The 27,678-nt window shown below is 42.4% G+C and overlaps 1 protein-coding gene across 1 annotated transcript in view; it reads right to left on the reverse strand.

Moving 5' to 3' along the window:
• AGAP1 (ArfGAP with GTPase domain, ankyrin repeat and PH domain 1) overlaps positions 1-27,678 on the reverse strand; it is a gene marked incomplete at its 5' end in the record, with an annotated part of 313,414 nt that overhangs the window by 41,672 nt on the left and 244,064 nt on the right. The window contains 4 exons of the mRNA XM_014961995.1: positions 5,877-6,099; positions 13,441-13,531; positions 15,852-16,006; positions 25,731-25,808. Coding sequence (XP_014817481.1) covers positions 5,877-6,099; positions 13,441-13,531; positions 15,852-16,006; positions 25,731-25,808 — 547 coding nt within the window. The remainder of the gene's footprint in view (positions 1-5,876; positions 6,100-13,440; positions 13,532-15,851; positions 16,007-25,730; positions 25,809-27,678) is intronic.

The following is a 27,678-nucleotide window of genomic DNA, read 5'->3' on the forward strand; positions in this document are numbered from 1 at the left end:
CCCTGCTCAACCCCTCCCCTCCAAGGCAATAAATTTAATATTGAATACACTTGGAAAAAAACTGGCAGTTGTTGCAGGATCCATACTGAAAGATCCCCCCCTCTACCCCCTCCCTTTTTTCCTTTTTTCTTACTGAGAGTAATTAAAAGATGCTTTTCTTGACTAATGATCCCCCTGTTTAGAAATGGGAAGTCGATACTCCTTCACCAGCAGTCAGCTTCAATTTGTCACAGAGCTCCCGAAGTTTGAGCGGCAGTTCTCAGGGCTGCTGGTAATTGCTGGAACCAATTACCAGCCTTCTGAAGCTGACCTAATCAGGGACCCACGGACACCGCCGTTCCAGAGGCCAGCTGGTCCCCTTTTCCCTTCCACCTGCACCTTATTTGGCCGGCGTTGGGGTTTTCTGCCACTTGGCCAACTTTGCGCGCTCACCGGGAGCTCGTGTTTATTCCTCCTTCCTCCCCATAATCACAGCAACACCCTCACTCTGAACTTTGCCTCCTGCTACTGCTTCACTCCACGCTGCTTCCTCGGGGATCCCAGAGCACCCATAACCTGCACTGCCTTCCCCTTCCACGCCAGAGGCCATCCAAGGTGTCGCCTTCGGTCCAGAGGCATCGAATGACCTGGAGATCTGCTTATTTCGTAATTAGCCACTCAGACTTGATGAGATCTGGCACGTGTTAACATTAAAGAATGTTCTTCAGTAAAGGCAAGTGTAGGGTGCTGCACCTGGGGAGGTGTTCTTCAACAAGGGCAAGTGTAGGGTGCTGCACCTGGGGAGGAATAACCCCCTGCACCAGGACAGGTTGGGGGCTGACCTGCTGGAGAGCAGCTCTGAGGAGAAAGACCTGGGAGTCCTGGTGGACAACAGGATGCCCATGAGCCAGCGATGGGCCCTTGTGGCCAAGAAGGTGCATCCTGAGGGGCATCAGGAAGAGTGTGAGCAGCAGGTCGAGAGAGGTCATCCTGCCCCTCTGCTCTGCCCTGGGGAGGCCCCATCTGGAGCACTGGGTCCAGTTCTGGGCTCCCCAGTTCCAGAAGGACAGGGAACTGCTGGAGAGGGTCCAGCAGAGGGTACAAAGATGATGAGGGGCCTGGAGCATCTCTCTTATGGGGAGAGGCTGAGGAACTTGGGTCTTTTTAGTCTGGAGAAGAGAAGGCTGAGGGGGGATCTGATCAATGCTGATAAATACTTAAAGGGAGGGTGTCAAGAGGATGGGGCTGGTCTTTTTTCAGTGGTGTCCAGGGACAGGACAAGAGGAAATAGGCACAAACCTTGAATAGAAGAAGTTCCTCCTCATGTTCCACCTAAACATGTGGAGGAACTTTCCTTTGAGGGTGGCAGAGCCCTGGCAGAGGCTGCCCAGGGAGGTGGTGGAGTCTCCTTCTCTGGAGACATTCCATACCCCACCTGGACACGTTCCTGTGGGACCTGCTCTGGGTGGCCCTGCTTTGGCAGGGGGTTGGACTAGATGATCTCCAGAGGTCCCTTCCAACCCCACGTGATTCTGTGATTCTGTACCTGGGCAATATATCCTTGATGAGAGCAACAGGAGTAATGCCTTTTGCTACAAAACTCTCGGGCTTTGAGTTTCTGTCCTCCAGTCCAAGAGCTTTTCTGACCTTCAGAATATGTTTTCAGGTTTATCTTTCCCCATGACTTTCTTGGAGAAAGAGTTTTTAAGACAATCTGCGTGGAGTAGGAAAGGACAGCAGGATGCTACGTTTTCTGTGGTTGAAGTTTGGTATAGCTTCAACTTATTTTTAAATGTATAAAATTAAAAAGGCAAGCTGTACTCACAAGTTTGCCTTAGCTCTATTCTTGTAAATATTGGTGACATTTTCCTGAGTAAGACTCCTTAATTATGCCGTGGCCTTTTGGCAATCCGTCCTGCAGAATGTTGGTCTCCCTGGGTCTCTCCACCCTTCCTTCTACTCAACAGAAACATGTGGGATGCCACTGCAGTAATTCAGTGATCAGTGCAGACTTCACCCAAGCTGAAGGACTGCTTTTGAAGCCATGTCAAGACTTCCAGGTCCCTTTTAGTCCAGCATGTCAAAGCTCCTCAAACCTCCCAGCCCAAAAGATTCAGTATTTGTGGAGTAGTCAATAATCCTTTTTTTCCCCCCCCCTATAAAACCTGTGACTTTCCACAGATGGCTTCATCTTCAACAGAAAGACACAACTGGAAATGGTGAAACCCACGTATGTCCGATCCCCTCTACAAATGCCTATTAAGAGAAGGTCCATAATTGTGCTGACAACTTCTGGTGCTTTGCAGGGAGGCACAGCAGAGACAGAAGAGCTAAGAGACATGCCTATCATAAAGAAACACGTGAAAAAGCTGTATTTCTCTAAGGCCTTTTACTGATGCTTTACGCTAAGCCTTTGATGAGGGAACGGTTGGGACATCTCCTGGTTTTGTGTTTTCAATGCTTTGCTTGCAGGAGCCAAGGAGGGTGGATTGAGTATATTTAGTGGAACAGAAAATGGCAGCACTACCTGGGACAGACGGCGTAAGGGGAGCTGCAGAAGGGAACAGGGACATGAAAAAATTCAGGAAAAACCTGGAGGAAAACATTGGAGTACTTCTCTCTCGCATCTGATGGGGGTTTGGTGAGGAGAGACCTCGTGCAAGCAGGAGCATATCGCAGCTCTCAGACTCCAGCTGATCCCAGAGCCCACCAACGTGGGCAGGACCAGCCCCAGAACCTCTCTTCCCCTTCAGAATGATTATTTCTTCCCTGCTCTCCAAATATCCTTGGACCCCCTCCATCCCTCCTCCACCAGCTCGCCAAACCTCAGCTCCCCAGGAACGGCTGGGAAATCTTCTGGGTTTGTGTTTTCAATGCTTTGCTTGCAGGAGCCAAGGAGGGTGGATTGAGTATATTTAGTGGAACAGAAAATGGCAGCACTACCTGGGACAGACGGCATAAGGGGAGCTGCAGAAGGGAACAGGGACATGAAAAAATTCAGGAAAAACCTGGAGGAAAACATTGGAGTACTTCTCTCTCGCATCTGATGGGGGTTTGGTGAGGAGAGACCTCGTGCAAGCAGGAGCATATCGCAGCTCTCAGACTCCAGCTGATCCCAGAGCCCACCAACGTGGGCAGGAACAGCCCCAGAAAACATGCTATCACCTCTCTTCCCCTTCAGAATGATTCTTTCTTCCCTGCTCTCCAAATATCCTTGGACTCCCTCCATCCCTCCTCCACCAGCTCGCCAAACCTCAGCTCCCCAGTCATCTTTCTTACTTGCTTACTTTCTTGCCTCTTCCCCCAGTCCCTTGGCTTCAGTTGCCTCTTACCCCTTCAGCTCCTCAACAACAAAAAAATTTAATCCCTTATTTTATCCCTTAAAAGCTTACTTAATCCCACTTCAGACCCATTGTAGTTTCTTCTGATGGGATTCCTCATGCAAAACTTCAAACAGCAGTGAGAAAACGTAACGCAGAACTTATACCTAAAGAACCTGGAAGTATTTCTTGCCTCATCTTTGACAGAAGGACTATGTTAGTAGAGACCAAAGTAAAGCACATTTTCAAAAAGGAGACCTTTCAGATATTTATGTGAAAAATATCACTTCAGTCCCCGCTGCAAACAATGGAAAACATGGGAGTAGCAAACCAAGATTACAATTTCTTTGTGGGAAAATTTTCACATAAACTTAATTCTGTTTTTTCTAACAGCTCTTCCATCATGTGCACTTGGACACAGAGAGGAAACACATATATATATATATATATATATATAACACAAATCTTTATACCTTTTGTTCAAAAATGTTAGAGCCCAGGAAAAAAAGTGCCATTATGTCACTGACAAACATAAACAGCTGAATATAAACATGAAGACGTATAGAAACAAAGAAGAGTTAAAATATGCTCTGAGCATGAAATACAAAGAGAAGAAAGTTGATTTTCTGTAAGTAAAACTCACTTCCAAACATAAAAAGCTGAATAATTTAATCCAAATGCATGGCACTCTTTTCATCAGCCATGTCTATTTTAGATTTTTTCATTATAGTGCCTTTATTATATGTGTACACGAAAATAATATTTTAAAAAATATCCCAATCGAGTGTATGCCTTTTCCTTTTAAAAGTATTTAGAATTGAGGTATCTCTCCAGCTCACCTCAGTAGAAAGGAGCAACATATATTTGTTAGGTGCGACAATATAAGATCTCTGGATTAAAGTAACACTAACGACTGATAAGGAGCAACATATATTTGTTAGGTGTTAGGTGTTTAATCTCTGGATTAAAGTAACACTAACGACTGAAAGGCAGCAGTAAGTTCATTTCAATCTATCTGATGAAATCATTCTATTAGCTGTCTAATAATACACACGTGTGGAGCAGACATACAGCTTATGTATGGCCAAAATCTCTGTGTGGGTCTCCCTGAATGTTTTTATATGCGTAGTCGTTCATCTAAGTAACCTGATTAATGCACCGGCTTCATTCTCGAAGATGAACCAAAGGTGGCACCACAAATTCATTTTTCAGTGCTAACGAAATAATGCAATAAGAAACAGTTGACTTTATTACAGCCAAAAGAGGATAAACCTACTCCTACACCGTAGGAGGTGGCCCAGGTCTATGCTCCCAGGTTATAATTTTACTTGATGCGGTGCTGGAAAAAGCAGGATCCAGAAACACACGTAAACATCATCAGAATATAATTCTCTCAGATTTCTCTCCTTTGCAGGAGGCAAACACCAAGAGATAAACCTCCATCCTGCCGTTTGCTACCTGGGGACCCACCAGTGCTGGGATGAAGGTTCCCCCCAGCTCCCGGAGCTCATCCTAAGACAATTATAATGCACTTCTGAAGATGACTTCAAAGACTGGCCCAGCTGTGCAAGGTAGTCCAGAAGGTATTTCACCCGCCTGAACCTCCCCCCCTTGCTGAAAATACAGTCTGCCAGTGGTCATCTTGCTTCCCCCAAGCCAATTTGCCTGAACCCTTCCCCTGCTGAAATACAGTCTGCCAGTGGTCATCTTGCTTCCCCCAAGGCAATATGTTTGTTAGAACTATTAGCACTTATATTTTGTATTTTCATTTCTCCTTTGGGAGAAAGATGTTCTGAAACACCCCACCTTTAGCTTTTGGTGGGGTGACACATTGCAGAAAGATTTTCACTGTGCTGAGCTATGAGTGGTAGGAGAAACACTGTTCTCTCAGGAAACACACACTTCCCCATCAACTTACACCTCCAGATATATCACATTAAAAAAAAAATAATAAAGCAAGCCCACAGGTAAGCAGGACTTTCAACATGTGATGAGAACCCAAAGACCTGATGGCCAGGTACCCAGCTCCTGGGTGAGCTCGAACTACTGAAGGCAGATTATTCCTCACAAACTGACAGTCCAAGAGCCAGGAACTTTGTGGCTCAGCGAAACAAAGAGACTCTTTACTTTATAATTTAGATTGAGGAACAACCAGGCGGGAGGTTTCAATCTCCCGCTGTTTTGTCGGTCAGTCGAGTGAACCAAAAAACCCCATAATTGCAGAGCTGCTGAGGAAACCTTCACGGAGAGTGAAAAAGTAACGAGGTCACTCAACTTTTGACACCCGCATCCCCCCTTTATCACACGATCTTCCTGGGGTATATATACACACAATATTTATCACATGATCTTCCTGGGCATAGATATAGAGATATATACACACAATAATTTTTACAAGGTCTACTACAGGGGAGAATTTTAAAAGTCCATGTTGTCCATCATCACGCCCTACCACCTCCAACTGCAACGCCAAAATGAGGATTTATGTGCTCATAGCTCACAACTTTGGCCACGTAGAGCATCACACGCTACCTGCCCGCCACGTGCCCCAGCAAAGATGGAGTTGGGAAAGCCTACCTTGTGGAGTCTGAAGAAGGCTTCATATGGCCTTGGCTGCTCTCCTCCCAGACGCTGTTGGCCAGCTCGTTCCCGATAGAAGACATCACCTTGATGAGCTCGATGGGCCAGTCATCCAGGTCGAGAGAGCGGACCCGGGAGAGGTGCGTGCCGAGGTTTCGGTGGATACCTGAGCATTCAATACATATGAGGGCTCCCAGATTCAAGCTGGCCCAGTCAGGGTCTACAGAAGAAGGGACACAAGCAAATTAGTACAACAAAAACACCTAACAAAACTTCCTAGTTAACGTTTGTCGATAAAGATTTTGGCTCCAGGGGAAAAAAAATAAAAATGCGGGTGTCCTGCCCAAAAGCACAGTTAGAAGGTTTTACAGAAAGGTCAGTTTTGCCCTGTGGAGATACTAGAGAAACCCTCAAGGTGTGAAATAAAATTATTGTGGAGGAAGGGGGTCTCAAAAGATCCATCATTCCACCTTTAGTCAAAAGAAAAATATGAATTAGACAGAGAAGAAGAAACAAAGAAAATATAAACTCAGTAGCAGGCAGCTGGTGAGGAAGAAGTGGAGAAAGCCCCTCCTTAGGAACCTAGAGCCACTCATAGCCAATGACGAGGGAAAAAGGAGAAAAAAAAAGAAAAATAGCAAACTCAATGGCAGGCAGCTGATTAGGAAGAAGTGGAGAAAGCCCCTCCTTGGGAACCTAGAGCCACTCATAGCCAATGATAAGGGAAAAAGGAGAAAAAAAAAGAAAAATAGCAACTAGATACAATGTCTCTGTTGCTAACTATATCAACTCCCTTAATAACCATCTATATCATCACCTACATATGGCTTTCACATCTAACACGCTACGGGGCATGTTTTCATCTCTAAGATCAGGGAGATAAGGACTAAGATGAAAATGTGATACTTTGAGCAGTTCTAGTTTCAGTGTATAAGCCAGAAGGATTCTACTGACACACACACACAAAAATAACCCTCCAAATGATAAGGCTGTGACAAACCTGACAAAAGCCGGGAAATTCAAAGTCATTTCCCAAGATGCTCACTGTTTTGTCACTGTCCTGTGTTATTCAAATCTAAAGTTTTATGCATCTCCCTCTTTCCCACAAACATTCATTTTAACAAATGCGTCGGAAGACATATGGGAGGAATTTTTGGTGGCTTTTTTTTCTACCCCCCACTGTCAGATCTTTTCTTCTTGCCTTACCCTGGGCCTCCCAAAGAACTAGTAGGCTATCACGAAAGCCAAGCAGGAAAATAGTGATTAATGGAGAGGGAAGACAATTTTTATTCGCATCTAAACAACATTCAGAGTTGATAGAAAATGAATTTCCAGTGTCCCCTTCCATTTGGGGAAATGTCACCCAAAGACTCGTATCTGCTTCACGTAACCCAAAATCAAAGTTATTTTTGGCAGCTAAAATATGTGGAAACAAAACATTTCCTTAGTCCTTTGCCATGTCACGTTTGAACAAAAAATATGAAAGGAAAGCAGATAATAGTAATTGCAAAGTCCCAGATTTCATTGAAGGCATTGATTGACATTTTTCCATTGGTCCTTAGAAATCTAAACATATCCCCAAAAAGCAAAATAAAAAATATGAAAGGAAAGCAGATAATAGTAATTGCAAAGTCCCAGATTTCATTGAAGGCATTGATTGACATTTTTCCATTGGTCCTTAGAAATCTAAACATATCCCCAACAAGCAAAATCTCCCATCTAATTTCACTTGAGCAGAAAAACATTTCTTTTGTTTAAAAAGTTTCTGTCCATACCAAGTCTTATACTAGGAATACACAGCATTTCAGATCTCCAAAAAATAAGGTGAAAGCAAAATTTCACTTGAGCTTTTTCATTTCATTTTCATTTCACTTTTCATCTAATTTCACTTGAGCAGAAAAACAGTTCTTGTGTTTAAAAAGTTCCTGTCCGTACCAAGTCTTATACCAGGAATATACAGCATTTCAGATCTCCAAAAAATAAGGTGAGACAGAATTCCTTCCATGCTTTCCAAGTCCTTGGGAAAATAATAATGACAAACTCATTTCTTCATTTCAAGTCACCTCCACCAGTTCCTTTCGGTGTCTTGCCAGTGGGGGAACCAGTAGTATATCTGAAACACGCTAAAAATCCCCACGTGCTGACTTGTCAGTAAAAGCTTCAACACAGCAGATAATAATTTAAAATTTGCAAAATGTGTCTCGGAATGGAATCTCTGTCCCTGACCTGCGAAGGCCACAGTTATCTTCACAAAAATAAAAAGTGCAATGACCTCAAAGAAGCACGAGTAAAAATACTGATTAATATTCTTCCAATTATTCCAAGAGAACTGATGTTAAGAACCTGACCTCCCTACCAAATGCTTCTGCATACTTGGAGCACATCTAGTGTGTCAAGAGGATGAGGCCGGCCTTTTTTCAGTGGTGCCCAGGGACAGGACAAGAGGAAATGGGCACAAACTTGAATAGAAGAAGTTCCACCTCAACATGAGAAGGACCTTCTTTGCTGTGAGGGTGGCAGAGCCCTGGCAGAGGCTGCCCAGGGAGGTGGTGGAGTCTCCTTCTCTGGAGACATTCCAAACCCCACCTGGACACGTTCCTGTGCAACCTGCTGTGGGTGGCCTTGCTTTGGCAGGGGGTTGGACTAGATGATCTCCAGAGGTCCCTTCCAACCCCTTATCATTCTGTGATTCTGTATCTTTTACTGAATAAATTTTGTAAGTATTTTCTGACTTCCACTTGACAGCGTCGGTGCCACTGAAGTAGTCCATTAAAGCTATAACCAAGAAGTTCTGTGACACTTTCTCAAGGAAGCATTTTAAATTCCAATAACCTGACAACACATGGCTAAGTTTAAAGGTGGAAAATGAGGAAAGTGTTGAACTCATTATAGACATCCAGTGAAAAACTGGACCTGTTGATCTTGGTTACAACTGGACAATACGGTGCAATAGAGGGCTCTAATAAGGAGCTTGGACAAGCACCATTGTCCAATAGATTCTGGGAAAAAAACCTGACATGATGTCACTTATGACACCTGTTTTAGTGCGTGCATGTGAAAAATTGTTCTTAAAAGGAGGTATGCTGGATTGCAGAAGTCGCTACTCGCCAACAGTAAAGGCAAGCTGTTGTAAACTACGTGTCAACAGATGTCCCTGATTTCAATTCACTGCTCCCATCTGCATCTTCCCCTTCTCATATGTGGTTGAGCCCTTTTTAAAATCTCATTCCTGAAATTTGTTACCACTGATTTATACTGAAAAGAACCACACGTGGTTAGGAAGCCATAACTATTCCAGCTGGTTTTTTCCTTGCTTTTTTTTAGATGGTCAAAAATCTGCTCACTTTTCCTGCTGATGCTATGAGTAATTTGGAATTGAAGGATGCTCAGAATACTTACAAGCATGTGGTAGGCTTTTCTCCATAATGTATACATCCAAATTTGATAGTAAAAGAAGGAAAAAGCCCAGTCAATGCAGCTATAGGAGCTGTAAAGCTAGTTTCCTTTCTTTGTTTTAGTCACAATCTGTCAAACAAAATATGACCTTTTAAAAATCACTGAATATTCCCAGATTATGATTTTCAGCTGCCCATATTCTTAAAGGTGTTCTGTTCTCTCCTTCTCTAAAAACCTCCTCCCCACCTTGACTTGCACCTCGATCAGATGGATGATTTGAAGGTGAAATGTCTTGGAAGAGCTCTTTTAGGGGAATAAGTCCTCCTCAATGTCTCCTTCATCCTTTTGAACGTGAGGTTGCTGGTGACAAGGCTTTGCCAGGATAAATCCTGATGAGTTTAGCATGTGTTGGGCTGAGCAGGGAGGAGCAGAAGAGCCAGGGAAAGAAGGAGAAGCAAAGGCACCTTGCAAAGAGTCGCAGCCTGTCTCCTTCATCCTTTTGGACGTGAGGTTGCTGGTGACAAGGCTTCGCCATGATAAATCCTCATGAGTTTAGCATGTGCTGGGCTGAGCAGGGAGGAGCAGAAGAGCCAGGGAAAGAAGGAGAAGCAAAGGCACCTTGCAAAGAGTCGCAGCAAAAGGGAGAAACCTTGACATCTTTAAAAGTCTTGGGTTTTTTTCCTATTCTGAACATAAAATTGAATCTTGTGATGAGTCTCATAGGATTCCCAGGGCCACCCAGTGGCCAGTACTTCAGTGTTTGGCTCTCAAATACAAATGACACCACAGCAAGTCATTAGACTCCTGGACTGACAAACTCTTGGTGAGACTCTCCCTCTTGAAGCCCATCCTGTTTTCTTCTACAACAGAAAAGAACCTGATATTCCATGCTCTCTAGATATCTTGAAAGAGTGACTCGTATTTCTCCTCTCATCTGCTCTTTAAGCAGTGAGACTAGAAGAGCTAAAATCCTTTGGGGGCAGGAATTTAACTAGGTTTGCCTAAGCAATTTGACCATCTTCATTGCCTTCTCCAGACAGAATTGAGGACTGGGACTCCCAATGCTTTGGAAAAAGGCGACATCAGTTTCCTTCTGAAACATGAAACAGGACCTTCTTGGGCAAAAACTCCAGCACCTAAAGAACAAGTTGCCTCATCTATTGCTCTGGGATGGGAAGGTTAAAAAAAGGACTTAAAAACTTTAGTCTGAGACTGCCAATGGGCTAGAAGGCTGGTGGGACACAGATGCTGCTGGTACTACTGCTGCTGATTAACATTCAACGAGGCAGTAATTCCCCGGTGAAACAAAGTGCTGTGGTGAAGTGCTAAAAAGGCAAAGAGCTCTAGAAAGAGGAAGAATGAGACTTCTGAAGTGGAAGATTGATGGCTCTTGAATAGAGCTGAGGGACAGGAACATCTCATATCCCTTTGCTCCTAAACATCTGGCTTTGTGAAGATGCAAACTACGTAAGCTTTCCACAAGAGAGCTGGTGTTTGTGATGCTAAATGCTCCAGGGGTAAGGACTTGCCCAGGCGAGGCAGAAAGGGACAGAAGGACATAAAGCAAAGCCTGGCAGATAAAGCAGCAGGCTGAGGCCCACCACATGGGCATGTTTACATTTTAAGATACATTGCTTTGGAAATACTACCTCAAATTTTTCAAAAGGAAAGATGGTTGCCTTAAGATTAGGAAGGCCAAATGGCAAGAAGAGTCAAAGAGGGTTTAAATCCTCTACGGGAAGGCAAACTATTAAGAGATGTTCCAGCTGAAATTCCAAAATCAACCACCCCTATCCCCAAAGAGCTCCACAAGGAAGCGCTGAGCGTTGCCAAAAAGGGCTGTCCCACCCTGCCCTCTCTCAGCGACATCTTCTTGGCACATGCCTTCTGCTGGCACTGTGCACGTGTGGCCAGCTTGACCCATGAAGCCATCTGGATGAAAAACAACCTGGCTGACGGGGGGGGAAAAAACCAAAAACCCAACCTGCTGCTTTCTTGCACAATCATTTTCTTGACTAAACATCTAGCTTGGCTTCATAAATACTGGGGTATGTGCAAGAGTGGGGAGAGAAACAAGAGAAACACCCATCTTGGGGATAGCGTGGACTCTGGAACGGATCACGGATACGTGGGTGTGGGAAGTTGTCTGCAGTGAAGGGATTGAACTTTCCTAACTCTGCCTGGGTGACCACTTAGCAGGGTCGGAGAAAATGCCACCCACAGCTGTACACAGAGACCGGAGCAGAAATCAGTCAGGTTCCCATGAAGGTCTGCTCACAGCCGGCAGCGAGGACTTCAAATGAGCTAAATATACATCTAGGTCACTTGAAGACCTCATTCTTCTCATACACAGCACAGCATCTTACATACCTTTTCCCTGAACTGTATCAAAGCTTTGGTGTCCATCTGAATGACTACCAGGTCAATATGAAAGAACAGTAATAAATAAGAGTCACTTTGGGCTGTATATGTTAAAATACCAGCCAAAGCAACGTTTTTCCTTGTTTATCACCTGCTGGATTACTGGCCAGTGGAATGTAAAGGCCTACATTTATTCACGTTGCTATTATTTCTCTGTCTGTGAAAAGCCCCTGTGAAATTTCTCTTTGGGATCTTCCTCCAGCAGGTCAACAAGCTGTTTTGACAGCATCCCAATATTGGTACTCGAAGCCTGGTCCAGCCAGGGCTCACATTCCTGCGTGGTGAACCACCAGGGATGGGGCAGTTCCTTGATCCATCTCCTATGGACACTGTGAAAAATCCCCTGTGAAATTTCTCTTTGGGATCTTCCTCCAGCAGGTCAACAAGCTGTTTTGACAGCATCCCAATATTGGTACTCGAAGCCTGGTCCAGCCAGGGCTCACATTCCTGCGTGGTGAACCACCAGGGATGGGGCAGTTCCTTGATCCATCTCCTATGGACAGCATACAAATGTCTGCCAGTTTTCAAAAGAAGCAATTAAAACCAGTCTGCATGTGAAGCACATTTTGATGGTATGAAAAAAACCTTTTTTATTTTAAATGGCTGTTAATCACAGAATCACAGAATCTTCTAGGTTGGAAGGGACCTTAAAGATCTTCTTGTCCAACCGTCAACCTAACTGACAAAAATAGACACCCATCCCTTCAAGCCTTCTCATGATGATGCGAGGGATAATAGGTTGGTTTGGTGGATGACTGAGTCAACTAGATTGCTAAATACCCAGATAGCAAGTTAGTCATGCAGAAGCACTTGCACTTCCAAATTAATGTTCATTTTTAGAGTTAACTGGGATGTTAGAATGGCTTAGACCACTAGTCAAAATCCTCAACAGCAAGTCTCGAAAAAAAATTATGCCCAAAGAAAAATAAATGAATATTTTTCCGTTTAAGCACCTATAAAAATCACAGGAAAAAGTTCTGACTTTCAAATATCAAAGAAATAAAAATGCACAAGTTCTCAATCCTTCTGCTTCTGCAACTAATTGCTTAGAGCAAGAGTACTTCCTTTTTTGTGGCTTTGTTGCAAACCCCTGGAACTAAAGAGCACCAGAATAATGACCTCAGCCGGGGTTAGTGAGGTGAACCGCAGCTCAAAGTATTCTCGAGAACACTTTTCTGAACACTAAGTATATGTTTTAAAAAATAAAAAAAAAAAAAAGGGAAAGAAACACAAAGAGGAGGAAAAAAAAAGAAAACCCAAATCAGTTTTCTAGTATCCAGATATAATGAGCAATGACTTTGGTTTCTTCTGACAAGTAACCCTAAAAAAAAACCAAACCAAAAAACCACCAATCGAGCTCTATGTCTTTGAAAATATTACCATGGCAAATGTGCCCTCTCCATGCGAAACAGGAGGAAAATGGAAGTTACTGATGTCAAACCGCAAACTTCTTTTTCCTTTCCTTCAAAGGAAAGTAAAGAAATGCTGACATTTAAAATGGCACGAGCAACAACCAGGAGAAAATATTAGGATGCATCTGACACAGCATATATTAAGTATAAATTAACATCAATCTGATTAAGCGAACTCCATAACAAAGAAGAAACGTTCAAACAACACATGGAATGGGATATCAAAGACGACAAAGCCCGTGGTGGGCGTTCACCTAAGTCTCAGCCAAGAAGAAGTCTTGGCCAAGAAGGAGAAAAGGTCAATATTGGGAAGCCCAAGCAGCCATACTTACTCTGTGCTTCACAGTCCACGCAGTGGGAGTTGCCTCTGATGTTCCTTATGGACTGAAGGGCCATGGCCTCGTTCTGACTGGTCAGACGGGACTGCATAGATTTAAAGAAATGCATAAGCAACAAATAAAAACCCAATAAAAAGGGTTAGATGATGCAACTGTCAATCCAATGAATGGCAAAACCCAAAGCTTAGACCAAGGTTGAATGAACCTGATCAAGGAACCCAAGTCCTTGGTTTGCCTCTCAAGAAATGGTGGTCCTTTGGTGTCTTCACGTACTGTAAGTCCATGCCTGGAAAGCAGGGACTCCTCTTTCTGACAGCTCAGGATTTCTCCCAGGGTCCTCTCTACCCTGCCCAGGAAGTCCCAGTGTTTTGGGGTCACCAGTCTGGATTCTAAAAAGTGGGGAGACTGCACAGAGGAAAACCGAGCTTCAAAATGGACCCTGCTATTCACAATGAAGCGGTCACCGTGCAGGTTCCCTTCTTAAGATAAATTAGATAAGAATATTCTTTTATAAAATCAATGTCTTTTATTGATGTTTATGCTTTTGCTAATGAAGACTAAGGGGTGGTTTGCAAAAGCAACTGAAACCTTTTTATCATCAAAAGGTCAGATTTAATCAGACGGCTCTCCACGGTGACCTGCCAATGACCTCTACTTGGACCTGGAGAGACTGTCATGATGTACAAGTCGTTCAGCTCTACCCAACTAAACCATCTTGTGGGCTTTCTGAGAAGAAAATTGTTAGTTGTATCAAATAAGGGACTCTTTGCAATGAACTGATTTAAGCAGGATGAGGACCTGGTCTTAAGTATGACCGTGAGGAGATCTTCTTAATTGATCGAGAGGACATCTACTAAACCTGTCGAACTAACCACACTTTGCTATTCCAGCTACTTCTTCTGACATGTTTAGAGACCTCAGTAGTACTTCAGAGAAAAAAAAACAACTCTTGGAGCACTATAGTAGGTTGAATGTAAAACCCAAAAAGCTCCCTGTACACGCATAATCTTATAAACAGACTCTCCCTTTAAAAGAATATTTAATACACACAAAGGCAAATGTTCTCTGTGGGTACTGGATAGTAAATATTACCAGCCACTCTTTATCCTCTTTTGTATTAGCTAGTGTACAAATTTCCTCTATTGCACTCCCTTAGCACACATAGTCCAATGTGTAAATCCATGAAAGCCAAAAAAAGCCATACAAGGAGTCATTTTTCCCCTCTATCTCAGAAATGCATATAGGAAGTAAATACATTTTTTAAACAAGATGGGAAGTAAATTATATTATGATGATGATAATTACTGGTGTCTGATCTACTCTGGTAAATCAGGGCAATGAAACCAAGCATTCATTTCAAAATACAAGTCTCCTCCTTGCAATATAAAATCATTAAAGACATCTGTTAGGTGGCAAATGTTAAAGGATCTAAAGGTCTGAATAATTACCCCTCACTTCACTCCCTCCACTACCACTCAACACTTTGCTCTCTAGTTGTGAGGTGTCTGCAAACACAGAGACTCAAGAAGCAGAAGTTCTCCTGCCCTTCCCAAAATGAGCAATGGCTGAAGAAGTCTCAGATTTTAATCACTTCTTTATTTATTTACTTATTTCTTTTGACAGGAAGGGAGAACAAATTCCTTCTGTCGTCGTAGAAAGCTTGCACCTCTTAGACAACGTTCATCTTCCCCCCAAAAAGCTCTGATGAACTGTTTCTGGATTTGCTTTCTGTTATATTAGTTAAGGCAGAAAACCATAAAAAAATAATTCAGCCTAATTAAAGAAAAGTTGTGCATATGCTTTGTAAAGCAGACACAAAAGCAATAGCCTGATTTTGAGTTCTGTGATTTGTATTACTTCATCATGGCAGAACCCTACGGCTGAATGCTACTGCACAATTACAGTTAGTCCAACCTCAACATTTAGTTAAATTTTGCCATGCAGGAGCTTAGTTGGTTTAACTAGAGATTTGTCTAGGAAATATACTGCCTCCTATATATTTTTGGGTCTGTTTCCACTCTTCTCCAAGACAAGCTCTTCCTCAAGGGCTTTCTGCAGACCTCTAACCTGGAACAAGCTTGAATCAGCAGCAGTGACTCATGTCTCTCAGTAGAGAGAGTCCATGACCCAGCCCTAAGTTTCAGTCAAAATTTTAAGAGCGATACCGAAGGCAAAAACAGGAGTTCCAGGAGCTCCCTTAATCCAATAGCTGTAAAAAATAAGCTGTAAAATAGGCAACGGCATCAGCTGTCTTGAAATATCTGTTATTTATGCAGCTCTGTTGGGTGCGTAACGCACGCGTTGGCTCTAGGAGCACAGTTTTGAAATCCAGAGTTCTTAATTTTGCTTTCATCTTAACGAGCATCCCCCCATTGCTTATTTTAGTATTACCCCAGGCACAATACCTTGTTCTTGCTGCTCTCACACGACTGTAAACTGGCCAAGATCTGACTCTCTATGGCTTGGACCCACGCATCTCTTTCTTCGTAGGTGGTAGCTTCAAAGTGCCAAGTCTGGCCAGTGAGAGAGACGATGATAAACTCAAAGTTTTCTTCTTGTTCTGTGAAAAAAACCCAACAAACATGCAATAGGAAGAAGTTTTAAGTTTAAGGATATCGATAGCTAGGCTCAAACAATCTTGTTAAACGAGCATTTCTGCAATTGTAAAAATCAAACACAGGTCTGGACATTGGAGGTTTGAGGTTAGGTATATCCTGCCGTTGCACAACGCATCAGAAAATGGATCCAGTGCTTTTTCTCTCCAAATGTTACACAGTTAAATTACTGTTTGGGGTAAATATTCAGTTCCTGTGTGCATCTGTGATTTTGGGATTGAGTCTGTACCTTTCTCGAACGCAAAGTGGATAACAAGCATCACTTAAACTTAAACCTGAGGTGCTAAGAGCTACATAACATAAAAATCAAAGTGTGTAGCAAAATAACTTAAAAGATGAACAGACTATAAAAAGCTGACAGAACAGAAAAAACCTGACAATTTACCCTCTTCCTTCAAGCAGTTGTTTACATGCACAGATATATTAAAAAGTGGACGCGTATATTTTCTTGGCTACAACATGGATACACTGGGTCATAATACAGGATTAAAATCAGTTCAACCTATTCAATATTCATCTTTGACCTGGGAGATGAGAAAATGATCTGAGAAGCTAGCTATAATACAGGATTAAAAAATCAGTTCAACCTATTCAATATTCATGTTTGACCCGGGAGATGAGAAAATGATCTGAGAAGCTAGCAGAAAGGGTCAACGAAATATCCTAAGGGCTACTAGAGCATAAAGACAAGTATTCAGGCCAGAGGAGCGCAGCGTATGAAAATGCCAGCAGAACTGAACTAAATGGACACATGCTCTAACTACACATGGGACAACAAGGTCAAATTAAAAAAAAAACAACAAAAAACCCCAAAAAACCCCACCCACATCAGGGCAGCTGAAACAGAGCGACTGGAATTGGGAAGGGCAGGCAGGAAGCATGAAAGGAAGAGGATAATGGAGCACCAAGTTCTGGTGAACATCAGCCGTAATGGGCTTTAGAAACAGAATTTACATTCGCTCCCCTGCTAATGACTCACTATATATTCAGAGCCACGCAGATCCTGCCTTACCTTGTCATCCATAAGCATGCACAGATAAGTGACAAATCTAGCACTAGCTTTAAAGACAGTCCTGCTGCTCACTGGAAGTCATTTGTGGGACAACTGGTTTCCTTTGATGAAGCCCACGCTCGCAAGGCCAGCGCTTATGCTGCTTTAATGATGTCTCGAAAAATAGCAGAAGGTTACTCTGCACCTTGAGGTGAGAATAAACATGGAGGTGAAGGTTATTTCCAGGTGCACAAGCCGCATGAAGCTTTTTACTAAAAAAAACCAGCGTGTGGGACACGTGGGAGAAGAAAGATAAGAGAAAGGATGATAAAGGAAGATAAGAGAAAGGTACAGCTATAACTACTTTTCACTTCAGCAACACTGCGTTAAAAACAAACAGGTAGACTCATTATCCAAAATGCTATGATTAAATCCCAGAAAGAGCAGCGTTGATCAAACTTTCAAGAGTTTGAGGAAGAATTAATAGGAACTACTCAATGATAAAGGAGATTATGCTCAGTCCTGCGGGCTGTCTCCTGTAGGACAACACAATGATGGTCTTCTACTTAGGCAGAAGTGGTCCGGCACATGGTCACTGGGGAGGGGACAGGCACATGCAGTTATGCATATTTTGATGAAAACAGGGAACGATGGCAAAGAATGAGAACATGAAAAACTGAATCCCACCTGAAGCAGCCCCCAGTAGAGTCCAATTTAGGAAATTAATTGTCCTTAGGCTTTTAGATGGCTACTAAGAGAGAAAACTTTGTACTCTTGAGGTCTTACTAAAGGAGATGCTGGTCATTAAATGTTCAGAAAATCCTTCCACATAAATTGCTCAGGGTGGGTGGTACCTCACTCCATTTTCTACACTCCATGACCTTCTCCCTCAGCCCTTCTCCTTCTCCACTCGCTGCTCTGCTCCAGGCTGCGTCCTGTTTTCCCCACATCTCTCTCCCCTGACCATACACCGTATCGCCTCTACAGAAGACAAAGGCTTGGTATGAGCTAAAGAAGTTGCCTACCAGAGAAAAAAAGTAATTTTGCCACCTCAAGTTAAAAATTCCCCACATCTCCTTCCCAAGCAGGGAGGAGGCCTTGTAGGGATGCAAAGACACAGAAGAGCACAAGGAGAAAGAAGACATCTCTCTTACAAGAAGAGGCTGAAGGAGTTGGGTCTTTTGAGTCTGGCGAAGAGGAGACTGAGGGGGGATCTGATCAATGCTGATAAATACTTCAAGGGAGGGTGTCAAGAGGATGGGGCCAGTCTTTTTTCAGTGGTGCCCAGGGACAGGACAAGAGGAAATGGGCACAAACTTGAAGAGAAGAAGTTCCACCTCAACATGAGGAGGAACCTCTTTCCTGTGAGGGTGGCAGAGCCCTGGCAGAGGCTGCCCAGGGAGGTGGTGGAGTCTCCTTCCCTGGAGACATTCAAACCCCCCCTGGAGACACGTTCCTGTGGGACCTGCTCTGGGTGGCCCTGCTTTGGCAGGGGGTTGGACGAGATGATTTCCAGAGGTCCCTTCCAACCCCATGTGATTCTGTGATTCTGTGACTTCTCCAGCGACACGGCAGGGCTGACTTCTCAATGCCTAACGACTCAACAAGTATATGTGGGATTTAACTACTACTCCACAAGTATATAACTTTAGAGTCTGTCCGTGCTAATCCTGAACCAGTTCATCCCCTCATTAAAGCACTAGGCGATTTTCCAGAATTACAATTCCAGACCTTGAAAGAAATACATACAATCCAGATGCAGCATCATTAAATCCTCCTATTTCCTATCTGCCATTAATCCTTACCATACACATGAAGCTGGTTTGCCCAAGAAGGGCTCGTGAGAAAAACCCTGCAAATTCAGTCAGCCTACCCTTTAAAATTGAAGCCGAAATCTTGTCCTTGCAGTGGTACCTCTGCAAGCTTTGTTTTTCAGGAAAACTACACAAAGTTATTCCCCTGCTTACGGGAGACCTATGGCAGAGGACACAAACCTGGCTGATTCTGGTGACTGTGGAGTACAATTCAGGAAACACCTCCAGCCCTTCCCCGTGGTCGCTCTTTTATGAGCCAAGTCTCCTTTTCCCAAAGGAGATGCTCCCGTGTTTCATCTCCTGACCTTTTCTGCTGACACCAGGACAAAAGCTGTCAAGACCCTTTGCCTTTTGTGGCTTGGGATTGCAAAGTCCACATAACGTACCCGTGAGTCTGTCCTGGTATGGCCCCTCCACAGGTTACAAGAGCTGCAGTGCATTTTAAGGTTGGAAGGATAATTTTCAGTTCATCAGTAATTTAGCCAAAAACTTGTTCATTAAGAACGTACAAGTTCACTCTCTCTTAAATCCAATAAAACTTCACGTTTACTCCCTAAAAAAAACCTCAGATGAAAAGCAACAGCTCCAGCTGAAGATGGGTTCAATAATACATTTTCTGCTTAAATACACCAATTTCTTTCTTCTTCTTTTTTTTTTTTTTGTAAACACAATTGTGAAACAACACAGCAGCATCTGCTCCACCACATCACCCACAGGGTAATGCCTACAAAAGAAGAGCAGTGAACGTCCACATCCTTCCTCACCACACGCAAGAAGGGGAAAATCCAGGCAGCAGAAGGAAATTGCTCGCTTCTACTCCTCAGAAAAATTATAGGTTGTGCTGTTTAAATCCCTGTGAGCCTAATCACAAAATTTTATTAAACAGTTTTCCGTGTTTAACAGTTATTCACAGAAAGGTCCACTATAATAGTATTTTAGCACCATCAACCTGTCGAAATCAACCTGCCCAATTACTCCAAACTACATTAATAACACCGGATATTACACTAATTGTGTCCAGTTTCTATGCAGACGAGGTCCTGCGGGGCTAATTTTGCATCCTCAGGGGTAAGCAACCCGGCCATCAACCTGATTTCACTATGAATCCCTCCTCATTACACAAGTCCAGGCTGTCAAACTTTTTTTTTTTTTTTTTTAAAAAAAAAAAAAAGGTTTAATGGGCCAATCAGTCATCAATTATTTCCTGGAAGGCCAGCAGACAAAGGGTTAAAGTGCGAAGAACCAGCTGCAACTGTTATCCATTTGGAAGTTATTATTAACAGGAGATGTCTACAATGTTGTTGTTGGTTTTGGGTTTGGTTTTTGGTGTTTTGTCGTTTTTTGTTTTTTTTTTTTAAAGTGGGAAGGGGGTGGCTAGGATGGGAAATAAGCTGAAATTACGAGATCCCGATGATAAGGAACCTAAAGCATAACTAATTTTTAGGAAAACCACCACACCACTTCCAAGAAGCTACACGGTGTCACTGTTTATGCTGCATATACTATTTTCACCATTATCTTTTCGCAGTAAAATCCGTGCATTTAATCCAAGTTAACCTTTATTTTGCTCTGCCAAAAGGCAGACGTTGCTACAACCCACCCTAAAAAAAAACTTACAGAAAACAAGACATACAATTTCTTAGAAGCAAAGGATTGTGTGAGGGAAAACAAACATTTGGGCACGATCTCACTGCAGTCCCATACCCTGTGTTTGTGGTACGTAACAGAGATCAGATTTAGAGAACTACACTGAAAATAACTACAGGATACGATTTGTCTCTTATTGGGAAGGGGGTGGCTAGGATGGGAAATAAGCTGAAATTACGAGATCCCGATGATAAGGAACCTAAAGCATAACTAATTTTTAGGAAAACCACCACACCACTTTCAAGAAGCTACACGGTGTCGCTGTTTATGCTGCATATACTCTTTTCACCATTATCTTTTTGCAGTAAAATCCGTGCATTTAATCCAATTTAACCTTTATTTTGCTCTGCCAAAAGGCAGACGTTGCTACAACCCACCCTAAAAAAAAAACTTACGGAAAACAAGACATACAATTTCTTAGAAGCAAAGGATTGTGTGAGGGAAAACAAACGTTTGGGCACGATCTCACTGCAGTCCCATACCCTGTGTTTGTGGTACGTAACAGAGATCAGATTTAGAGAACTACACTGAAAATAACTACAGGATACGATTTGTCTCATCTTGTTTCAGAGAACTCAATGAAGTCTACTAAAATGTAGGGAAAACGCATGTCCAGAAGCAGTTATGCCTCTTGGTCCCCTGTAAGAGAGGTTCTAAATGGTGTGTGTATATCAGTTTGCTCAAAATTTCCACCTCCCACCTGTTTTATTCTCCATATTAAGAATTGCATGGATAGCCACCGACACCTCCACCAGTGGTGAGTAACCAAGAGCACATTTTGAAGTCAACAGAAGACAGGGGGGGTCTTTCTCCACTCATAGTCAGAAATTACACCCATCCCAAAAGTTTGCTTTTAAACAAAACCAAAGTCTATTTTGCCAGGGTTATAAAACAAAGACGTGCCAGGCTCAAGGCACTGCTTGTACGCATAAATGAGTATTTTACCAGAAGGAGAAGTTAAAACTGGACCGAACCAGATTGTGCATTCGCATCTTTGGCCAACACAGTCCTCATCACAGCATCCCGGCGCGGCTGCTAATTAATAGTCATTCACTATTAATGGTGGATGATGCCACTCATGTGGGAAACGCTTTCCAGAAAGAAGAAGTCAAGTGCAGAACCAAAAAGATTCTCAATGATGTATTTCCAACACCCATAAAGCACCTTCAACAGTTGAGGTTACAGCTTGAAACCCAGTCAAGCCTGCCTCAAGTAACACCGAGACCTATTTAAACTCCCTTTTCATCACGCCCTCCTCCCTCTCTCACAAATCGCTTCTGCTCGAGCACTTATTCCTTAATAACCCTTCATCTTGTCAAAAGGATGAGAATGAAGAACTGCCGAGGTGCCCTAGCAATCAAGGTTAGATGTTTACAACACACAATTTGTTTACAACAGACGCGTGTTATTTACGTACTATACAACGTTAACTCTCGTTACCTTTTTGCCATTCCGTGTAAATTATCTCTGTAAGTTGGAAGATAAGTATGTTTATTAGCAGCCTCAATTAAGGAAATATTTGTGCCATGTCCCACTGGGCATGGCTATGCTAATACTTCTCTCCCCTTTCCAAACCCAGTGTCTAAATCTAATTAGTTTTCCAAATCAACCCTATCAGGACAATATAGCTCTGCTATCGGTTGCCCACAGCTCTTGATAAAGGTTGTGTTCCACTGGAAGAATTTTTCAGTGGTAATGTTTTATATTGCTGCCCGTGAGTGACAAACTGGTGATGAAAGGCTGGTTTCTAGCTCAAGGGACTACGCTCCCCCTGCCATGTCTACTTGTTGTTTTGTTTGGATGTCAAGACAACCACGGTTTGAAGAACTCCACCAAGCCATTTTCACACTCCGTCCATACAACACATGAACCTATACTTGCATTTGGTGTTTCCTAACCCTTCTCAAGCCTACTTTTTCAATTAGATGTGTTTCCAAGTTGAAGAGCTTGCTTAACTGAGAGGAGTTGTGAAGCTGAGATTATCTTGGGTACCCTGAATAGCCTCCCCTTCTCCATCAAACCCAACTTTCTGCATTGGCAGAAACCACTTCAACAAACGTGCAGAATAAAAGTTTTCCACGAAAACCTGGCAACTCAGACACAGCACGGAGTTAACACCTCGCATACGTAACCCTGAAGGGTGGGAAAAGGAGGATTTCATTTATTTATGCCCGATAAACCATCGCGTGCAGAGCAGAGTCAGTTAATTTCATAAAGATGCTCCTTTCTGCTGTGCTGCAAAATGTGTTGGTGTAGGAAAAATAAATCTGTATTTTAAAAAGAATGCTATGATAGCAGGCAAAAGTGATTCCAGCTGGTCTTAAAACCAGAGTGAGGTCTGTTTTGTGTATAACAAACTGATATTATGTACTTTCCCCCTGGAAAACCAAAGGATTGCTTAAAGCCACCTGCAACAAGGAGCAGGTGGGACTTTTCCATGTCAGTGGCTCCCTATTGAAAAAATAACCCCATAAAATTTGAAAACTAAGTTTTAGGCAACCTCTAGAATTAAAGAGAGTACAATTTTGTGCAATCATACAAAACTGATGAAGGGATGGCAGCGGACGTAACTGTACAACATCCTGCCTCTCTCTGCCCTCAGAAGCTCTTTGGTGGTGATCTTACACCCAGCCACCTCCGTGAAGATCCTGCCCTTCCTTCCTCACTCCTTTGTGATCAGGACAGACACGTCAGCAACGTGCTATTTTTGCTGTCAAATAGCCAAGAGAGAGGAGCCACACTCAGGGAGGACTCTCAGCTTTGCGCGATGACCAGCAAAAGGTGACTCCGTGGAAGCCCAGGAGATCCACCATGAGGAGGACCATCCATATACCTGCTTCTGCCAAGCATCTACAAAAGACTTGCAGCACCTGAGCTGTAGGTTTCTCAATCTTAATTGGATTTTGCTAAATAGAAATAAATAATAGGACCAGAATTAAAAAAATTATCAGGAAGGCTGCTTTCTAGATTAAGTCTTCAAAAATTGGACTGTACACGATGGGAATATTTTTGGTCTGTAAAAAGGCATAAGTGCAATTGAGCAAGTGTGAGCTGAAGACGAAAGCAGCTTTGTTATTCTGGACTGTCATTTCCTATCACCGTTCTCCTCTTTGAAGGGGTAATTATCTAAACACGCGGCTTTTAATACTTACAATCCTCATTAACTCGACATTTGCATGTCTCACCACTCCAGCTTTCACACAAAGGCTTAAGGTACCAGCTCAGAGAGGCAAAGTTAGGGAGAACATGGAATGTTCAGTTTTTAGTGGGGATACTTGTAAAAAAAAATATATTTGCCTGATTTCAGAATTTCATTCTGGTGGTACATCTCAAAACTCCTTGGACCATGGCCATCAGGAACATGATCCCATATGCTTATCCAAGGTGCCTTTGATATTTAGTCTGATCAGTAACGTAAAAGATTCCTCAACTTAGAGAAGCCCTAAGAAATTAAGTCTTTATCTGTAATTTATACTTGTTTCCCTCTTACAATTTAATAACAGGTAGATACGAAATCACAAGATGCTCAAGCAGTCAACCTGTAAAAGCAAACATGCCTGCAGAGTGATTAGAAGAAAAATCTGGCTGCGAAATGAAAAACAGCAAATACATACAAAATTACAAATAATTAAGAAGCATCTAGTTAGTTGCCAATTAAATTGAAAAAAATAAACCCGAGCTTATTCATGTCCAACAATCATTTCTTCTCATTTCATATTTCACACTTCATACGACGACAACAGGATCGAAATATACAGTTTTGCAACTCTTACTCTGAAAGGTAATAATTTTACATTTACACTGAGAAATAAAATTAAATGGTAATTAAAAAAAGCTTCCTTAACAAGCTGCGGTAAAATGGTAAAATCACACTTTTGTTTCCTACATACACTTTGTTTGGCAGCGAGAGCAAGGCATCCGACAGCAATATAGCAGTAATTGTGCAAAAAAAAGAAAAAAAAAAGGACGGTGATATAAATCACCAAAGGTTAATGATCAGGATGTGAACAGAGGGACTTGTTTACAGAAATAGCATGCAATTTAAAATTTACAAGAGATTTAATGCCACCGCTTGGCAATCACTAAAATCAACAGCCCAGAAAACAGTGACATTAAGAAAAATATTACAGTTATAATCATTCCAAAATAAGTCAATTAGTGTTAGGGCATGCGCTTGCGATTACTTGACCCATTTGGTTCGCACTTAAGTGAAGAAAGGAAAAAAAAAAAAAAATCCCCCCTCCTTTATACCCAGATTACTGAGTTGTGACCTATTTGCATTCCCTATTTCTTCCACCAGCCCTCTTACACGCTGCTGGAGATAGTGGTGGAGGTGTTTTTTTATTCTCTCCTTGCTTGGCTTCCGAGTAATTCTGACCTTTGACATTTGTAATAATAAAAAAAAAAAAAAAGAAAAAAAGAAAAAAAAAGAAGGAAGTTTATAATTGTGTTGTTCAAATGAAGGTGGAGGGTGGGGGGGGAAAAATATATATATATAAAATTCAATGTGCTATTATACAAAAGGCATGACGGCTGTCTTCGGTGGAAAAAAAGCAATGTAAGTCAATTTGTGAACTTTGGCACCAGGTGACCTTTAGAAATACAACAATATACAGAATTTACAAGCAAGAGTAGCACATGCAAATGACCCGGCACTGTCTCGCCTTTGGATTAGAGCTGCAAAGAGCATTATGGAGAAGGCTTGCACAAAACAAATTAAGACTGTTACTTAAATGTCACGGCACACGATTGTATTTGGCTACAGATCATTACACCTGATACTAACACTTTTAAAAACTGTAATAACTTGGGAAATATTACATTGAGTGCCCACATGTAGAAAGGGAAATATATATATATATATATAGAAAAAAAAAATAAATAAAAGAAGAAAATGGGTTCCTGAAGTAATTTAAACATCACCAATCCACGACTAGAGGGAAAGGTCAAAATTTAAGTAAGCTGAAAGGAACATGAATGGCAAAATAAAACACACAAACAAAAAAGATGAAAAGACCAACCGGAATGACTCCGCAAACACGAGATGAAAGCACGCATGCTTTGGGCAAATTTGATTTCTGTGCCCACGCTGGGTAAAGGAGAGACTCGAGGAGGAGGACAATTTTTGGAAAAGCAGGTTAAAAAGAAAAAAAAAAAAAAAAAAGAGGGGTAAGAAAGGAGGTGTTCATCTAAAATGGGTGGGTTTGGGTTTGTTACCTTCGGTGTTGGTGCTGCTGCTGCTGTATATATTTCGCAGGCTACCAACACGGTTTAGTTTCCAAGCTTTGCGTTTGGCTGCGTCCAGAAAGCAGAAGGGGAAAGAGAAAAAAACAGAGAATAGAATAAAAATAAAGAAAAAGGAGAGGGGGGGTGGGGGGGTTTAGGGAAAAAAAAAAAAAAAATCAATGAAAAAGGGGAGAAAAGAAACATCAAAATAAGCATGTGAAGTAAAAATACAAGCACGAGCCTGTTAACACGTGAAAAGCTACACACACAGAAAATGCACACCAGACTCCACAGCCTCTCCAATCCACAGATGATAGGGAAAGCCTCTCATGGAGAGGGATTTTTTTGTAAGTCTCCACAACATGACACGATTTGACAAGATTAAATGGATCTGCTATTGGAAAAGACAAAACCAGACCAGTAGAAGTAAGGAAGTATTTGTACAGAGGACACACGACTAGACAAAACAGCTACTGTAAAACGTGATTTAATTAATAACAAAACACAGCCAGAGAAGAGCTCCTTTTCCTCCAGAAGCCCGTATCGATCACTTGGTGCCTGGAGCTCACCTTTAGAACACCTTTAAAACATCTTTTCACATCATCATCATCTTTTAAAAGTTGAAGTAAAGATGATGTAAAGGCCTGAAATCCTCACAACAACAAAGTTTGTTATTTGTAGCACTGAGCTCAGAGGCATTAGATAATTATTTCGAAGCGTGTCAAGTAGACATTGATGCAAATGATGTTTGTGGTCCTCCCCTCCTCCCCCAGGCAAATCACTGCAAAATCAAAGTGTTTATTTGGAAAGTAAATAAATAAATAAATAATATATCTATTTTTTTTTTTTTATACAAGAGGCAACACCCTTGCTTTATTAGAATTGCACCAAACGTCAAGATTCTGAGCTCCCAGCCGCCGTTTCACAATTAGCAGAAAGTACTGCTGAAAAGAACTCCATTCCTGTGCTCATTAGGAGAGAGGATATTTTCCTGTTGTTTAAAATCGACCCGTTTTGCCTCAAGAGTGAATTCGCAGTGTGAGAAGTAGGTTCAATCAACCAAATGTTTAGCCTGAGTTCCACCAGACAGGAACATCTGAGCACACCGTGACACTGCTGGCACCTAACAGTGACTTACACTGAAAAAACAGAGATGTCCCCTCTTCTTCACCCATGGACATCCCAAATCCGAGTAGGAAAAGGCACAGCTGATAAGAGTGGTATCTCTATGGGCTTTCCATCCACTGTATCAGCTGACCTAGTCAAGAAATAATGAGGCAGCACTGCCTGGTGTGCAACTACTGCGTAAAATCTGTTTTATAGGCTCAAGGAAGAGATCACTGGGGTCAATGACAAGTGGAAGAGGATCCAGAGGCACCTTCTGAGGTGCCTTTCTCAGCAGGTGGCCCAGCCCGCTTGACCACAGACAGTGGAGAGCCTTCCGTTTGGGTGTGAGACTTCTAAAAAGGATAATATCAGTTACATTAATTATGATTAATTTCTAAGATGTGTTCGAAAACCCAGCAGTCTTCCACTCCCATTCAGCTTAGAGTCCCTTATCATAGAATCATTCAGGTTGGAAGAGACCCTTGGGATCATCGAGTCCAACTATCTACGCTACTCTACAGAGTCATCCCCTACACCATATCCCTCAGCACCGCATCTAAACATCCCTTAAACACATCCAGGGATGGTGACTCCACCACCTCCCTGGGCAGCCTGTTCCAGTGTCTGACCACTCTTTCTGGGAAAAATTCCTTCCTAAAATGTTCAGACTAATGTTCAGTTTCTTATGAAGAAACTCATGTGGGAAATCCGGAGTAAGACCATTCTCCCTCTCACCACAGGTCCTCCTTACCCTTCAGGATGACCTGAACATTGCAAAACCACAGCCAGTACTGCAATACAATAATTTAAAAATTTTCTTTCTATATTTACA

This window comes from Calidris pugnax, unplaced genomic scaffold, assembly GCF_001431845.1.
Source record: "Calidris pugnax isolate Ruff unplaced genomic scaffold, ASM143184v1 scaffold357, whole genome shotgun sequence".
Lineage (NCBI taxonomy): Eukaryota > Metazoa > Chordata > Aves > Charadriiformes > Scolopacidae > Calidris > Calidris pugnax.